Source organism: Sus scrofa, chromosome 3 (assembly GCF_000003025.6).
Source record: "Sus scrofa isolate TJ Tabasco breed Duroc chromosome 3, Sscrofa11.1, whole genome shotgun sequence".
Taxonomy (NCBI): Eukaryota; Metazoa; Chordata; class Mammalia; order Artiodactyla; family Suidae; genus Sus; species Sus scrofa.
Genome location: NC_010445.4, coordinates 56,334,568 through 56,350,421, shown reverse-complemented (window position 1 = coordinate 56,350,421; position 15,854 = coordinate 56,334,568). Strand labels below are relative to the sequence as shown.

Below are 15,854 nucleotides of genomic sequence, written 5' to 3'. Positions count from 1 at the left end.
ATTCTATATGTTTACATTTATATAAAATGATTTAAAACATAAACTTAATGACAGCATCAGAAAACAACTCAGTGGCTACCGGAGATGGACAGTGAGGGAGGAGGGATTATCAAGGGTCAAAAGTCAACTTTGGGGGCCGTGGATATAAATGTTCATTATCTTGATTACAGTGATGATTTCAAGGGTGTGTAATATGTCAAAATTTTCAAATTGTACACTTTAAACACATACAGTTTATTGTATGTCACTTCTACTTTGATAAAGAGTAAAACCTGGGAGATTCTGTTGTGGCTCAGCGGTAACAAACCCGACTAATAACCGTAAGGACACGGGTTTGATCCCTGGCCTTGCTCTGAGCTGTGGAGTAGGTGGCAGACGCAGCTCAGATCCTGCATTGATGTGGCTGTGGTGTAGGCTGGCAGCTACAGCTCCGATACAACACCTAGCCTGGGAACTTCCAGGTGCTGCAGCTGCAGCCCTAAAAAAAAAAAAAGTAAAACCTAAAAATTCTAGAACTTGGGAAACCGTGGTCCCATTTGGAGTGCCAGAAAGGAGTCCCAGGAAGTGTATCACCCATGTATATTTTCTAGAGGGAAAAAAATATCTTCATGAGGACCATCTGGTTAAGATGATTACTCACTAGAGCTGTCAATGAGGAAGTTGTCTTGTGAAAGAGAAGCAAATACAGTAAAGGAACTGTGGAAATAGGGTTAGAAAAAAGAAAGTAAATGCTGTTTCTAAAGTAAAAGCCACAAAATAAAACTCAGTTAACTATAATAAACAAGAGTAAAAATCTCAGTATGTGCCAACAATACACCCTAAGTATTGAAGGAAAGGAAAGGGAAAGATTGTGGTAGACACTTTTTTTCTGAAGTGATTTGAGAAATAAACGTTTAAATATATCTTAAATGCGTATCTAAAAATAAGGCCCCTAAATCAAAAGAAAACAAAAAGGAAAGCATAAAAATTAGATGGAATAGATTAAACACATATATAGTATGATTCAGACAACCTGTCTAGTAAAAATGACAAAAGGATCATGTCAAAAACGCAAAGCCCAACTATAAACTGTGAATACCTAATACAAAATCACACAAAAATACTGAAAGACAAAGAATGTGCAAAAATAAACAGGGTAAATGCCAAAAAAAAGAAGAAGAGGAAGATGAAGAAAGAAGAGAAAAATCAAGCAAATTATGGCTACATTAATAACAATGAAAAGATTTGATATTCTTAAATATTTTTATAACTGAACAGCAAAAAGAAAGAAAAATAAAGAAAATGGGAGAAAGAATACTGTGACTGAAATATATGCAAAGATCGAGAGGCAATTCACTTAAACAAAAATAAATGGCCAATAATCATATGAAAAAGGTGGTCAGCTCACAAAGTAGTGAAGCGATCCCTATTTCACCAACTGATTAGTGGAAACCTTTGAACTTCATGCTCAGAGATAAGGGTCTGCCAGGAGTACTCAGGGCCCTAGAAAATGTCCACATGTATTTTTGGATCTTCTATCAAATATAGGACATACCTACAATATTTCAAAGTAAACTCCACCAAATCTCAGGCACTTAAAGTTGGTAACACTTGACATATTGCAAATGATCTTTTCACTGGGTCTATCTACAAAGATAAAAACAGACTCCTTCCCACTCATAATGCAGACTCTGTTCTGCTGTATTTAAGGGTTCCAGCCTCAGCCTATTCATTGCAAGGCTCCACATTCCAGACCAGTCTGAGCATAGTCTCTCTCAGAGAGTGGACCCTACAAGTATATATAGGAGGAAAATGAACTATTGCTCCAAGTGGAAAAGACTCTGCAAAAATGTATGCATAGTATGTTCTCACATAAATTCTCTTATTACAAAAATAGTATATATGGTAAGTTTACCTCATAACCTAGAGGCTCTCCACTAGGCAATTACGTCCTCCAGGGGCATTTATCTAGCAATGTCTAGAGGTATTTTGGATGGTCAAAACTGAGGGGGCCACTGGCATCTAGAGGGCAGAGGCCAGGGATGCTGCTCAACACCCTGAAACACACACAAGTCTTCTCTCCCCATCTCCCAGCAAGAAATTATCTGGTCCAAAATGTAAATACTGCCAAGACTGAAAACCCTAATGTAACCTCAGTTTTATAAAGACATAGCAATAATTTAATTTTCATTTGTAATAACATCTCTTTGCATTATAATTCAAAGTGTATCACTGCCACAACTGTGTCTCTATCTCTAGTGGTGCTTGCAGTTCTTAACAGACTGGAGACACCCAAATACAGGGTTATATTTGATGGTTCAGGATCAAAGAGTATGTGTCAATTCAAATCCTGTGATCTTATCTAATGTTACACACTTATTATGACATATCCTTGATAAGACTGTATAAGCCTAAAACTGACTTCTCTTAGCTTACACAAACTGAAGCTGGCCACTGATTTCCTTTTACGTACATTTTAAGTTTTCTTAATGGTTATCCTGGAGATTATAATTTGTATCTTAAATTTACAACAAACTTGTTTGAATTAATACCAGCCTGACTTCAACAATATACTTACTTCTGCCATTTTGCTATTTGTTTTCTATATGCCTTATACTGTTTGTCCATTTCCTGTAGTCCTGTCATCTATTGGTTTAGCTGATTTTTTTGGTGGTGAAATGTTTACATTCCTTTTATGTAGTTTCTATATTATTTTCTCTGTGGTGATCATGGGGATTAATCTAACACCCTAAAGTTATAGCACACTAATTTGAATTTATATCAGATTTAACTTCAATCACACTCAATGTGTACTTCTTCATGGCTCCATCCCTACTTCTTTTGGTTGTTGACATGTATTTCTTCCTTATACACTGTGTATTCAAAACGAATTAACAATTCTTTTAAGTACATTTGTTTTTAAATTATGTGGAAAACAAAATATAAAGTTACAAACCAAAGTGACAATAATGTTTGCTTTTAGACTAGTAGTCTTTTTTAATGTATTAGTTTCTTAAGTCATGTAGAAAACAAAAAGTGGAGCTTCGAACTATTGTTACGATAATACCAGCTAATGTAACTGCCCATGTATTTCCTCTTACTGGGATCTGTATTTCTTCATGTGGCTTCACATTGTCATCTAGTGTTCTTTCATATTAATCTGCAGGATGTCCTTCAGCATTTCCTGCAAGGCAGGTCTAATGGTAATGAGCTTCCTTGGATTTGTTTATCTGGGAATGTCTTAATTCCTCCCTCACTTTTGAAGAACACTTTTGCCAGACATAGGATTCTAGTAGATAGTTTTCTCCTTCTAGCATTTTGCATCTAAGAACCCACTGCCCTCTGGCCTCCAAAGTCTGTGATGAGAAATCTGTTAATCACTTATTGAGGATCCTTTGACAAGCTGCTTAGCTTTTGTTGCTTTCAAGATTTTGTCTTTTAGGGAGTTCCCGTCGTGGCGCAGTGGTTAACAAATCTGACTAGGAACCATGAAGTTGGGGGTTCGATCCCTGCCCTTGCTCAGTGGGTTAAGGATCCGGCGTTGCCGTGAGCTGTGGTGTAGGTTGCAGACACAGCTCGGATCCCGCGTTGCTGTGGCTCTAGCGTAGGCCAGCAGCTACAGCTTGGATTAGACCCCTAGCCTGGGAATCTCCATATGCCGCGGGAGCGGCCCAAGAAATGGCAAAAAAGACAAAAAAAAAAAAAAAAAAAGATTTTGTCTTTTAAAGATTTGGTTTAGAAATTCCCGTTGTGGGGCAGTGGAAATGAATCCAACTAATATCCTTGAGGATGTGGGTTCGATCCCTGGCCTTGCTCAGTGGGTTGGGGATCCAGCATTGCCATGAGCTGTTTAATATCAGATTCTCCTTCTTTTCCAGAGTTTGCTATTTGATTGGTTTTGTTTATTGTTTTTGGATTTATGACTGTTGTTGGCTGTCTCTGTGCCAAAGATAAACTTGAGTATAAACTTAAGGTATTCTCAGATCTTTCATGAATCTGGGCTTTTCCCTGAACGTTCAAAGTATTTTTCTAATTTTCTAATTTCCGTCATATATGCAATGCCTTTTGAAGGTTGTCAGCCCCTTAAATCTCCTGGGTTACTTCAGGGTGAGGTACTTTCAACAATGGGAGGGTTGCAACAACAGTGGCTACCTAAATCTCTTTGTCTAAATCTCTGAGATCAAAAGCAGTTATCAGGGCATGAATCCCCAATATTCAAAAGACAGAATCCTTTTTTGCTCACCCAGGTTCCTGTGAGCTGTGTGCAAGCTATTCAATGAATACATGCACAGCTGCATGCCACAGGGCTAGGATGAGGGTAGGTACTGATTCTGTGCTAAGAGCTGAAATGGTCCATATTTTACTTCAATTTACTTTCAAACCTTTCTCTTGAAGCTAAAAGCCTTCAAAAGACTTCAGAGTTCCAAAACAGTTATACTATTTGTGTTACTGCTGTGCGGTCAAGGTTTTCTATTTCTCTCATATAGACATTCACTTGTCCCATCACCCTCTACTAACTGTTCCCCAATATTTTCTCTTCTCATATTCTTCAAATATATTTTATTCATAAAGCAAGTATCCATGTACGTGTGAGTTTGTTTAGCCTCTGTTGACCTTTCTGGTCTAGAAAAGTGGTATAATTCATATAATTCGTATGGCTCAACACAGAATGTAGAAAATGCAGTTGTTTTTTATGTGTTGACTGTTACCCTGCAAACTTGCTAAATTGCTTATTGAATCTAATAACTTGCCTCTAAATGCTTTGGATGATCTACACAAACTATCGTAATGTGAGGTGAGTAACATTTTATTTCTTCCGTTCCAATTGTTGTCCACCCTCCCCCCACCACTGCCACCCCCTTAGCACTTGTAGCATACGAAAGTTCCCAGCTAAGTGTCAAATGAGAGCTGCAGCTATGGTCTAAGCCACAGTCATGGCAACACACTGTATCTACGCTGCAGCCTGAGTCAACAATGCATCCTTATTAACCCAATGAGCGAGGCCAGGGATTGAACCCACATCCTCAGAGAGACAATGTCAGGTCCTTAACCCACTGAGCCAAATAGGAACTACGATCCTTTTGGTTTTTAATTCTTTTTTTTTTTTTTTTTGCTTTACTTTATTGGCCAAAATTAGCATGATGTTGAATATAAGCGATATTTAGGGGGCATCTTTGACCTATTCTTCATCTCAGAGATAAAACTTTCGGCATTTCACTGTTAAGTATGTTGTTGGTTACAGTTTTTCCACATCCCTTCCTTAACAGAGATCCTTCATCTTATGTGTCAATTGGGGCTCTCAGCAATATCCTGAGGCAGAATCCTCAAAATCTGCTCATCTTAAGAACTTCCTACCTTCTATATACCAAATCTTAGTAGCCTTGCCAAGCAGGAATGACAATGGCCAAATAACCAACTACAGAAACCATGGGCTAAGATGACTGCTACAATTTCTAGTCCTATGATAACATTATTGTGGTAACACGCAGAAAGCAGGGCAAAGAACTGCATATGTATCACACTCTAGAAAGGGCTCTGGAACTAGGAAGCTGAGGACTTGCTGGATGCTGGATTCTTGCTCTAATCACTGAATACTGAGCAAATTATTTAACTTCTATGATCCGCATTTTGCTTATCTTTAAGAAAACAAGGAAAGCAAATCCAAACTTTAGAACAAATATTTTTACGAGTTTTGACAATTTTTACTGACTTGTCGTCAATTATGTTTAAGACTCAAAAAAACTAGTATGACCCAAGCCACATGAATGTAACATAAAGTCCAAGATCTGGGAAGGAATGTACTCAGTCAAAATTCTAATTTTAAATAATGCAAAATAAGGCTGTTTCTTTGATTCTCTCCTTGCTTTAGCTTTAATTTAATTTGAAGAAACCTAATATACACTCTACAGAAATGCTACATGTACATGGTTCTGTTCTAATCACATTGTAAGAAACTGGGAGTTGTTTAAGAAATAGCTGAACTTATTGGCAAATTATTACCAGAAAGAATATTATATCAAAATCAAAATCATTCTTCCTAGAAGAAAACATCCTGCACATTAAAATGATTGACTTTTATAAATTTTTATTCAAAGGAGTCTTACGTTCTGTTACTTTAAGATACATAAGCCACCTCAACATTAGGCATTCTAGAGTTTTAGTGACATTTCACTGTGGCTGAGGTAACCCACTGGAACTGCCTGCCCATAATATTCCAGTCTAAAATGGCTTTTGCTATAGAACTCTTGAGGTCTCAACCAAGCTTTTGCCCAAGCATTTCAGCAGACCCAAAGACTATGAGCAAATGACATCCAGTTGACAAGCTCTCCCACACCCAATTTCTTTTAGATACAAATTGTCAGCAGAAACACCTATAAAGCTTTAGAATTTGCAAAACGGATTATCAACTTGCAACCTAGACGCCTAGTTCCTAAAGGACAAAAATCAGTAAAGAATAACTACACTTGGAGAATTTTCCAGAAATTCAGTCCTGAGTTGCTCTCCAGATCCTGCAAATCACCAAAAGTGAGGTATTTACAACAGTCATTTCTATGAGTTCTCCAAGTTTTCACCTTGCAAAAGATTAAGGAACTAGAAAAAAAAAAAAGACTATGATCATTTTTCAGCAAGGTGACTTTACAAAACTAGAGATCATAATGTATCTTCAGGTTTTATTAAAATATAAAAAGCCATACAAAGACTTTCTACAAGCACCACAAAGCTACTGCCTGCTGTGTTTCTCAACACCTCTTACATAAAAGTAGAATAATAAGTTTATTTAAAAATTTAGAAGCAGGGAAAAAGTTGTCACCCAAAACATTTATTTGCTTCATTGTCAGAGAAAAAGAACCTTACAATCCATCTTTTTTTTTTTTTTTCCTTGCTTGCTTTGTTTGGCTTAGTGTCTGAAATCTAAATTTATGTTAAAACACAAATAGAAATCTTATTCTAGGTCCCCAGCAGAATTATTTCTCTATTGCCTTGATCTAACTTTAATTTTTATTTTCCTGCCTTTATTATAAACTACAGGAAATATTTCTTCAGAACTATTTAAGTTATGTATTTAGTGATAAATAAGTGAACAAATATATCATAGGCAGCACTATGCAACAGATTAACAATGTCAGCCAAAGTGAGAAGACCAGAATTCTAATACCAGTCCCATACTGTAAAGTCATGGGATCTTGGGCAACTTCTTTTTTTTTTTTTTTTTTTTTTTTTACGGCCATAGTTGTGGTATATTTAAGTTTTCAGGCCAGGGGCTGAACTGGAGCTGCAGCTGCCGGCTTATGCCACAGCCACACTAGATCAAAGCTGTATCTGAGACCTACACTGCAGCTTGCGGCAACACCAGATCCTTAACCCACTGAGTGGGGCCAGGGATTAAACCAGCATCCTCATGGACACTATGTCAGGTTCTTAACCCACTAAGCCACAACAGGAACTCCTTGGGCAACTTTCTTAATCTAAACTTTGGTTCCCCTTAAATATAAAATGAATTAAAAAATACCAGTCCTGCTACCAAGTAACACGGTACCTGAAAACACATGATATTATTACAAAGGTGGTAAGTACTATTAAGACAAGCATAGACTATGATAAAAGCTTGAAAGAAAGGAGAAAATCAGCCACTGAAATCAGGGTTGGTTAATGATGGCTTTTACTGTCTTAGTTCTGAAATTCTAGAACTGATTTTTAGCTGGGAAGACTTAAAACAGGCTTCATGGTGGTATCTAAGCTAGTCTGAAAAGAAGGAGAGGATTTTTATCAGATTACACTTTCTACTTTTATGTACAATGTATTTAAACCCATGGTTTAGGATGGCAAGTGGAAAGATAACATAGATGTAAATCTAAAGAACTTAAACCCTCTTGGGACATCTTCTTCCAATAAGTATTTTGAGGTCCAACTACCAAATTCAGGCTCCACTCACTGGCTGTGTACTACAGAGCTTACCACTGACTCGGAAGCTCCTGATCTGACCCTCCCCACCCAGCTGCCAACATTTCCCCAGCAATATTTAATTTAAAAGATAATTCATAAAGCTAAGGAGGTTTGATTTTACCAATGACTTTCCTGACCTATCTGCATATAAAGCTCATAAAATGTTTCATATAAACCAGTTACACTTTAAAAGAAAAATGATAATCAGATGTTATTTAAGGCTTAACAGTGAGATAACTCTTCAAACTTAAGATAAAATTACCTGTAGAAGCCCTCCATCATCAAAACGTAGTACTTCTATTATGCTCTCCGACTGAATAAATGCTGCAAAGGAAACAAAATATATTATTACTTAACAGGAAAGTAAATTCCACTTAATGAAAAACTTTTAGTTTAATTACCACAATTTTGTATTTTTAAAATATACTGCTTGATGGTGATGGTTAAAGAGAAAAATATGACTAATACTTTGGGATCTTAGCAACTATGAAGTGCCTGAAACTAAAACAATACAACCCAATTAAAAAAGTTTTAACAACCTAAAGGCTATGTAAGCCACTTGCAAGATATTTATTCCTGCCACACTGCCAGAAAGCACAAAATACTAAAATTCATTAGATGCAGCTGATTATTTCCACATAGATTAACTGAAAATATCAAAAGCACAGAGGAAAGATCACTAGAGGATTTTATTTTCCCCCCAAATGATAAGGTAAAGTTGTGTATCATTTGCTCTTCTATAGTGATGACAGGACCTGGGATCAATGGTAGAAACTGATTTGCTGGGAGAGAGGGGCAAGGAAAATGGCAAAAGGAGATTATTCTGTTTCAAGAAAACCAATACAATGCAAAAGACAAGATATTTAAAAAGCTAATGTACTTTTCCCATACAGTTCAGCAACTGTGCTCCTAAGTATTTACTCAAGTGATTTGAAAACTTATGTCCACACAAAAATCTACAAGCAATAACTTACAGCAGCTTTTTTCATAATCACCAAAAACTGGATAAAAGATATCCTTCAGTAAGTGAATAAAAGAGACAAATGTAGATTATTGACACAATGGACTATATCTTGGTGATAAAGAGTAAAAGAAAGGGCTACGAGCCCTATGATTTCAAGTATAGTGCATTCTGGAAAAGGCAGAGATGGTATAAAGATCCGTTGCTAGGGGTTTGGAGAGAGAAAGGAAGGGTGAAATAAGTAAAGCACAGGAAATTTTCCAAAGTGGTGAAACTCTTTTGTGTGATACTGTGATGGTAGATGCAAATTGACACTGCATTTGTCAAAACAGAACTTTACAGCTCAAAGAGTGAACCTACTGTATGCAAATTAAAAAAAAATCATTTAGGAGAACAGACATCCCAGAGCAGACTACAGAATGTGACAATTTATCTATATTACAAAGCTATGAAACCACATCACTGAAGGCTAGGTGGGGTGGAAAAAGGTGCTAACCTAAGTGATTTGGAAATGAGTGGAATCTCTAAGAATTAAGGCAAAAGAAACTGTATATAATAAGCACTATACTCTAGCCAATAAAGTTATTTCCAACAGAGGTTGGGTTAACCATCCCAGGGATGCTATATGTATATACTGGTATTGAACAATTAAATATATAGATGGTGGGTGACGAGAGTCAGATTTCTCACTGTTGGAAGAGGAGTTTACACAAAAGCAAGGGGAACGAGGCTAGAATGGTTCATGAGGTATGGGTTAGAGTTGGCAACAACAGTACAAACTCATGTTGAGCTTAATACAGATAGACAGTTACATATAGAAATATTTATGGATATGTATACACACAGGTTCGTACAACTCATATATTTTCTTGCCCTGCCCGTTAAGAGGGGCTAAAAGCAATTATAACCCAGTAGCAAAAAGGACCTAGATCTTATGTTCTTTTACCATTCTCCCATAAAAGGAACTGAACTGGGGCTTCTCGGAGAAATGGCTGAATCTAGGACTGGGGCAGAAAATATATGAGAGGAAACAGAAGCAACTTATGGTGCCAGAAAGAAGAAAGTTCTAAATCCAACTAATCAACCAACCAACCAAAAAACATAAAAACCTACATTGATGGGAATATGTCAAAGAGATGTAAAAGTTATTAACATAAAGAGTTCCCAAATGACCAAAGCTAGAACAACATGAGCAATTATACGTCATGCAGTACGGAATTAAAACGCAAAGTGTAAAGTAAATATCTATGAGTTCACACTGGTATAAATAAATGAATGAATAAATAAACAGTGGGGGAGAAGAGACAAAACTTTCAGGCAAAAGAATTCTAATAATTTACGTATAAACTCTTCTATTTAGAAGTGGAGCATAACTCCCCACTCTTTAAGCATGGGATGCTCATAGGGACTACCTTCTAAAGAAAACAGTATGGAAAAGACAAAAAAAAAAAAAAAAAAAAAGAGAGAGAGAGAATAACTTCACAACGCAGAAACCAGACAAATGTTACCTCAGTCACTTGTTGATCAAGGTCAGCATCCACAGTGAAGAGTCACATTGATAGTACCTGTGATATGCCACAACAAAAATGGCACTTTATCTCTGTGGTTTCCTCCCCAAATCACATAAGCCAGTCTCATCATGAGAACACCACCAGACAAGTCCTAGCTGAGGGACATCGTACAAAATACCTGACCAATATACTTCTAAAAACTGTCAGGGTTATTGAAAACAAGAAAAGTCTCAGAAACTGTCACAGACCAGAGAAGCCTAAGGAGACATGACTACTAAATATAATGTGGTATCTTAGATGAGATCCTCAAAAAGAAAAAGGAAATTAGGTGCAAACTAGGGAAATCTGAATAAAATACAAACTTTAGTTAATAATGATGTGCTGGAGTTCCCGTCGCGGCTATGGTTAACGAATCCGACTAAGAACCATGGGGTTGCGGGTTCGATCCCTGGCCTTGCTCAGTGGGTTAAGGATCCGGCGTTGCCATGAGCTGTGGTGTAGGTTGCAGACATGGCTTGGATCCTGTGTTGCTGTGGCTCTGCTGTATGCTGGCGGTTATAGCTCTGATTCCACCCCTAGCCTGGGAACCTCCATATGCTGCAGAAGCGGCCCAAGAAATGGCAAAAAGACAAATAATAATAATAATAATAATAATAATAATAATAATAATGTGCTAATACTGGTTCATTAATTGTAAAAAAAAAAAAAAGTACCATGTTAATAACAGGGCAAACTAAGGAAGGGTATATGGGAACTCTGTACTATATCTGGGATTTTAATATAAAGCTGAAACTGTTCTAAAATAAAAAGCTTGTGTTTTTGTTTTTTTTTTTTAAACCATGAAATAACGGCATTTCATTTGGCTTAATATGACAGTCATTGACTCCTCTTTGTTGGGTCTTTGGCTATTCATGGAAGAAGCCTACTATCTAACCCCATGTGCCTGGCTTTTCTAGTGTGACCAAATCTGAAAGTCACCAGCAAAGAAGATGTGAGCTAACTGGATCCTTCACCTACTTGGATGGTGTCTTTCTTGCTTGCTGAGTATCAATTTCCCCTTTTTCTAGCAATCGCATCCTAATTTTATTTGGGGGAATCCCTGTCCTCTGTGTCGGGTATTGCCCTTTAACCACAGTGCCAACTTGCTCTGCCCTGCTCATTCCCCACCAGTTGCTAGTATACGGAGAACATTCAATAGTAGTGATGGTGTGAATAAAATCCCACCTTTCTGCTCAGGTACAAATACAAGAATTCACCCTCACTGATATGAATGAATTCTTTCTGGTTAACTCCAGTTCTAGCTTGCAGCTCAATTTCAAAAGTGAGATCCGAGCTAATGGAATTACTGACAGAGAGCACCTGTGGAGTGCACAAAAATATCTCCAAATAAAGTGATAAAACATTCAGAAAAATAGGAATATGAATGGAAAAGGCTCCATTCAACTCACTCATCCTACTTCTCTTCCCTCCCCTCACCTCTAGACATAGAGTGAAATTTTGGATGACCCAGAAAAAAATCTCATCCCTTCCTCCTAAAAGGTGGAGACCTTTTAACATAAAGTGAAATTTTAGATGATCCAGAAAACCTTTTTTTTGGTCTTTTTGCCATTTCTTGGGATGCTCCCGTGGCATATGGAGGTTCCCAGGCTAGGGGTCAAATCAGAGCTGTAGCCACCGGCCTACGCCAGAGCCATAGCAACACCGGGATCCGAGTCGCATCTGCAACCTACACCACAACTCACGGCAACGCCAGATCCTTAACCCACTGAGCAAGGCCAGGGATCAAACCCACAACCTCATGGTTCCTAGTCGGGTTTGTTAACCACTGAACCACGACGGGAACTCCCAGAAAACCTTTTTGTCATACTCCTGTTGAATATAGATTTGCTACAGATGAACTAACAAGAATTAACTTAACAGCCAGATACGAAGCAACAGACAACTAGTCTAGTTCCCCATTAGAAGCCTTCTATCTAGTTAGCGGAAAAAACAGAAAAGTAATACAAATATACTATTATGGTGGCTGCTATTAGAATTAGGATATAATGATCAACACATAAATTCCTATCATCACGCTGGATCAGATCTTTAAAGATAACTAAAGAAAAAAAAAGCAGTAGCACAATTTGGTGGTATATTGTATCTTTAGCTAGGAGATTTTTTAAAAAACATGAGTTACCTTAGTTGAAAAAAATTAAGAGCAGGAGTTATTTTATAAAGTTCTAAAAAGAAAATATTGTGTTACACATCCTTCAAAGATGTAGAAATGAATATGATTTAACTCTGGCATCAAACAAATTAGTGTATTTTGCTTTAAATGATCAATCATAATAGCTTCAAATCATACACCTAGAAAAACAGAACTGACAACATGTCAATCACCACTTAATCACTTCATTAAGCTATAAATTACAAAAAAAGTAACCAAACCAAGTCAATTCCCACATCTCTAGATTTGAAACCATAACCGACAGCTACTTTATCTCTGGAGAATTTTTGTCCCTAATTTTATACACTGAAGTAATCCAGATCTGTCCCAACGCTCCCCAGTTAAAGCAGCAACCAGATATAACAGAAATAAGAGTAACATCTAATAATTACCGACCATGATGTTATTATACTTCAAACCAATCTATGACATGGACGTCACGGATTCCATTTGAAGATAAGCAGGCACAGGGGTTAGGCTCGAGGTCACTCAGAAAGAAAGTGGCTAGAGAGGAGCCATAAATTTTAGCAACAGCATCCCAGAACCTATGCTTCTAAACCCAACACTATTTATTTTCAAAGTCAAGTGATACTAATGCTCATGACCAAGAGTGCCTCCAAGCAGCCTAATTTTTAAAATATTTCCAATAACAAGGAAGGAAAGGAGGATATACAAACACAAGGGATTTTATTTCTGGCATTTATGATTCTATTGGCATTTTGTGAAGCTGGGCTCTGTAAGATCTACTTTGAGCTCCTCATATTCACCCACATCACGATATCTGAGAGTAACAAAAACATTTATTTTCAATGTAAAAAAATCTCAGTGTGTCAGTTACTTAACCATTTACTTTCAAAACAGAAGATCAGAAATTGAGTTTACTTCCCTATTTCATTTAGTAGAGAATGACATTCATAAGATAAAAACACCTTCACTTGAAAGGCAAATCTTTCTTTATTATAATTAGGGTTTGTTCAGGGTTTTTTTTTTTTTCCCCTTTTTTCTTTTAGGTAGAATCTTTTTTTTCAGAATACTGCAAGCGATAACCCGATAAAATGTTGTTTTCATACATCTTTTACAATAATCCATGAAAATAATGAATGCTGTAAATAATGCACAGAAATATATGTCATTTGGGGTGTGTGTCCGTGTATACGTGTGTGTGTGTGTGTGTGTGTGTGTGTACACCAGGGCACACAGGCAAGACTTAAAAGGACCTCAACTTCTGTGTCAAACAGCCACCTTGCCTGGGACACTCTTGTCACAGTTGGTATCTCCTTCTTCAAGTCTCAGCCTTAGCACTACGCTCAGGGGCCCCCAGCGACTACTCCAAGCACCTCCCCGTTCCCTCTATCACATGCCCTACTTGAACTCTTATCACAACTGGTAAATAAATAGTTTCTGGTTTGCTTGTTAACTACCACAAAGTATGGAAAAGGGAAAAAAAGCAGTATTGGTTAAGATGATGATCACATTATTATTTCAGAATTAATAACTGTTAATGATACTAATCTCTCTCTTATAGTTACACTTGCTCCGGATTTTACTTCAACAAAAGACTTGGTAACAAGTATTTTTGAACATTCTGGGCTAGGTTTGCACGGTCCCTTCTACCCATGAAGATACTCCCCAATAGATCTTAGAGTCAATGCAATCCTTATCAAAATCCTACCTCGCTTTTTTCCAAATTGACAAATTGATCTTAAAATTCTTAAGAAAATGTGAGAAACCCATAACAGCCAAAACAATTTTGACTAAGGACATAGTGGAGGACTCACATTTCCTGATTTGAAAACTTACTACAAAGCTACTCTATAATGACAATGTGGTACTAAAAACAGAAACAAATACATAGATCAATAGAAGAGAATTGAGAATCCAAAACCCTCACATTAATGATCAATTCATTTATGGCAAGAGTACTGAGACAATTCAAAGGAAGAAAAGATAGCTTGTTCAACAAGTAGTGTTGAGACAACTGGGTATCTGCATGCATAGCAATGAAGCTGGACCCTACCTCTCACTGTATGTAAATATTAACTCAAAATGGAGCAAAGACCTTGGTGTAAGAACTAAAACTTTAAAACCTTCCTAGGTAACAGAGATAAATCTTCATAACCTTGGATGAGGCAATATTTCTAAGCTAGGAGAGCTAAGCAATGAAAGAAAAATACATAAATTGGACTTTATGAGAATTAAGATCCCTATGCTTCAAAGGGTTCTATAAAGAAAATGGGGGAGGGGGGGCGGAGAGTAAAAAGAAGGAGTTCCTTGGTGGTGTAGTGGGTTAAAGATCCAGAGGGTCACTGCTCTGGCTTGGGTCACTGCTGTGGCATGGGTTCGATCCCTGCCTGGCAATTTTCACATGCTATGGGAGAGTGGGAGGTAGGAAGAGAAGGAAAGAGAGAGAGAAAGAGGAAGAAAGGGAGGGAGGGAGGAAGGAAGAGATTACCCAGAGAATAGAAGATTTTTACAACTGATTTATCTGGGAAGGGTTATGTATGGAAAATATGTATGACTTGCAAAGACAAATACCCCAATTTAAAAAAAAAATGACAAGGGATTTGAACAAACATTTCTCTAAAAGACATATAAATAGCAATAAAAAAGGTGCTCAAAATCAGTTCTCAGGGAAATATAACTCAGAACCAAAACAAGATACCACTCCACTCATATTAGGATGGCAATAATCAAAAAGACAGACAAGGCATTCCCATTGTGGCTCAGCAGAAACAAATCTGACTAGCATCCATGAGGACACAGGTTCGATCCCTGGCCTTGCTCAATGGGTTAAGGATCTAGTACTGCCATGCACTGTGGTGTAGGTCGCAGACACAGCACTGATCTGGTATTGCTGTGGCTGTAGCGTTGGCCAGCGGCTATAGCTCTGATTCGATCCCTAGCCTGGGAACCTCCATATGTCATGGTGCAGCCCTAAAAAACAAACAAACAAAACAATAGTAAGTATTGGTAAGGATATGAAGAAATTGGAAAGCCAGTCAGTTGCTTGTGGGAGTAAAACATGGAATAGTCACTTTGGAAAACAGTGTGGAAGTTATTCAAAGATGTAAACACAGAGTTACCAAAGACACAGCAATTCCACTCATATATGTAAATGAGGAACTGAAATGTGCATACAAAAACTTACACACAAATGTTCACAGCATCATTATTCATAAGAGCCAAAAAGTAGAAACAACCTAAGCGTCCCTGACTAATGAATGGTAAACAAAATGTGGTGAATCCATAC

The 15,854-nt window shown here is 37.4% G+C and overlaps 1 protein-coding gene across 7 annotated transcripts in view; it reads right to left on the bottom strand.

The window, feature by feature from the left end:
* The window catches only part of TMEM131 (transmembrane protein 131), a 193,138-nt gene that overhangs the window by 119,846 nt on the left and 57,438 nt on the right, over positions 1-15,854 (bottom strand). For all 7 annotated transcript variants that reach the window (XM_021087244.1, XM_021087245.1, XM_021087246.1 and 4 more), the window contains exon 2: positions 8,186-8,247. In XM_021087244.1, coding sequence (XP_020942903.1) covers positions 8,186-8,247 — 62 coding nt within the window. The remainder of the gene's footprint in view (positions 1-8,185; positions 8,248-15,854) is intronic.